Source organism: Rhinopithecus bieti, unplaced genomic scaffold (assembly GCF_001698545.2).
Source record: "Rhinopithecus bieti isolate Rb0 unplaced genomic scaffold, ASM169854v2 scaffold_1103, whole genome shotgun sequence".
Classification (NCBI taxonomy): Eukaryota; Metazoa; Chordata; class Mammalia; order Primates; family Cercopithecidae; genus Rhinopithecus; species Rhinopithecus bieti.
Genome location: NW_016803302.1, coordinates 73,063 through 75,074, shown reverse-complemented (window position 1 = coordinate 75,074; position 2,012 = coordinate 73,063). Strand labels below are relative to the sequence as shown.

General features: G+C 59.0%; 1 protein-coding gene across 1 annotated transcript in view; it reads left to right on the top strand.

Annotated features, from left to right (window-relative positions):
- Nucleotides 1-230: 230 nt before the first annotated feature.
- The window catches only part of LOC108529956 (TBC1 domain family member 30), a gene marked incomplete at its 3' end in the record, with an annotated part of 70,696 nt that continues 68,914 nt past the window's right edge, over nt 231-2,012 (top strand). The window contains exon 1 of the mRNA XM_017872523.1: nt 231-972. Within this exon, the coding sequence (XP_017728012.1) occupies nt 495-972 (478 nt within the window). The remainder of the gene's footprint in view (nt 973-2,012) is intronic.

The window sequence follows — 2,012 nt, the reverse complement described above, 5'->3', positions numbered from 1 at the left end:
GAAGGAGAGCTCCTGGCCTGGGCCTATTGATGGGCATTTAGAACCCTCCCGGGCATTATTTCTAGCTGGCGGCTGAATAAGAGGCAAGAGTCACCCTCTTTTTGAGTTAAATCACGTGCTTAATTAAAAGTGAAGGTGGCGGCGGCCGCAGCGCCCTCCCCCTTCAGGCTGCTGGCTTCTTCTCGACGGTGTACTGGCCACGTCCTGCGCCTTCTCGCGCACCGGAGAGCGCTCTGGGTAGAGGCCGGGCCCCGGCAGCAGGTGGCTCCAGGTAGCGCAGTGGCGTGGCCGTCTCCTCGCCGGGTCCGGAGCGGAGGGGAGGGGTTCAGGTGCAGGCTCGGGGGACGCCCGGGCACCTCGGGGATCCAGAGCCCGCTGGCGCCGCGCCCGGGAGGACACCCCTGGCGAGGACGAGGCCGCGCCTCCTCCCGGAACTGGCCGGCGCCGCAAGGCGGGAGGAGCAGCGGGAGCCGGGTGGCCGCGCCTCGGGGACCATGGACGTCCTTCCCACCGGCGGGGGCCGCCCGGGGCTCCGGACGGAGCTGGAATTCCACGGCGGCGGTGGCGAGGCGAGGCTGGAGAGCCAGGAGGAAGAAGCGATTCCTGCAGCACCCCCAGCCCCGCCCCTCCAGGGAGCGGCGGAGCGGCTGCTGGGCTCCCGGGACTCGTGGGACGGCGACGAGGACACAGAGCCCGGCGAGGCGCGCGGCGTCCGTACTAGCCGCACGGCGTCCCTGGTGAGCGGGCTGCTCAACGAGCTGTACAGCTGCACAGAGGAGGAGGAGGCGGCGGGCGGGGGCCGCGGGGCTGAGGGCCGTCGGCGGCGCCGCGACAGCCTCGACAGCTCCACCGAGGCCTCGGGCTCAGACGTGGTCCTGGGCGGCCGCAGCGGCGCCGGCGACTCCCGCGTGCTACAGGAGCTGCAGGAGCGACCTAGCCAGCGGCATCAGATGCTGTACCTGCGGCAGAAAGGTGAGGGCCGGGCGCAGCGGGGTCTGGGGGGCTTCCTGTAGCCGGACTGTCCTCGCCCTCTCTGCCCGCGCTCCAGCACGCACCTGGGCTGCTCGGCGGAGCGCTCAGATACTGTCTCTTTGGATCTGACGCTGGTACCCACCGTGGCACAGATTTATGTCCACATTTAGTTCTTAAGTTCTCCGGAGTAATTGAATCAAGCATCAGTTGATGGAGTGGGCAGTTTCCCCCCTTTTCCCTTCTCCCATCTCCCCTCTCCCCGTGTGTTCGCGGAGGCCCCAGGGGAGAGGCAGCCCAGATTCTAATTTCACCTGAACAGCTGTTAGGACAGAGTTGGAGGTTCTGATACGTATACCCGACCTACCTAGAGGGCGCTGCCAGAATCTAGCCGAGTCCTGGGGGTGTTCTTGTCCTTTTCTTTTTTTTTAAGTCCGCCTTCCCTGGTCACACCACTTAGATAGTGTTTAACTAGTGAGGCAGAATAATTCGATAATGCGGGTTCGAAGCAGAGCATGTGAATTCTTTTTCTGCCAGAACGTACGGTTCCAGGCACTCACTAGGATTTTTGTTTGTTTGTTTTCTTTTTTTCCTTCTCGGTGGCAGGTTAGTGGAGGGCCCTAGAGTGTTGAGGTTTATTACAGAATTTAACTGCTGGTAACCTTCAGTTGGCATGGAGAGGTCAGCCTGAGAAAATGGCCTTGGCTTTCAGGGAGAGAGGCTAATTTGGTGTTTCTTTTGTTATGAGACTCTGATGCTCCTGCCTTCGTGTCGAGTCACACTTTTTTTTTTTTTCGTCTGGTCATAATAGCTTGCCTTTCAGGCAGTAACACAGTTATTACAGGTGTCTTTTTTTGTATAGAATATCAACACCTCCATTTACAAAATGAGGTGAGGTATGGAAAACAGATGTCGAGCCACCATAACATTTCTTGACAGTAACGTCCTTGTGCTAGGTTACCAGGGGAGGAAGGCAAGAGAGTCTCCCAGCTCCCACTGTAAAATTTAAAAAAAAAAAAAAAAAAAAAAAAAAAGATCAATTC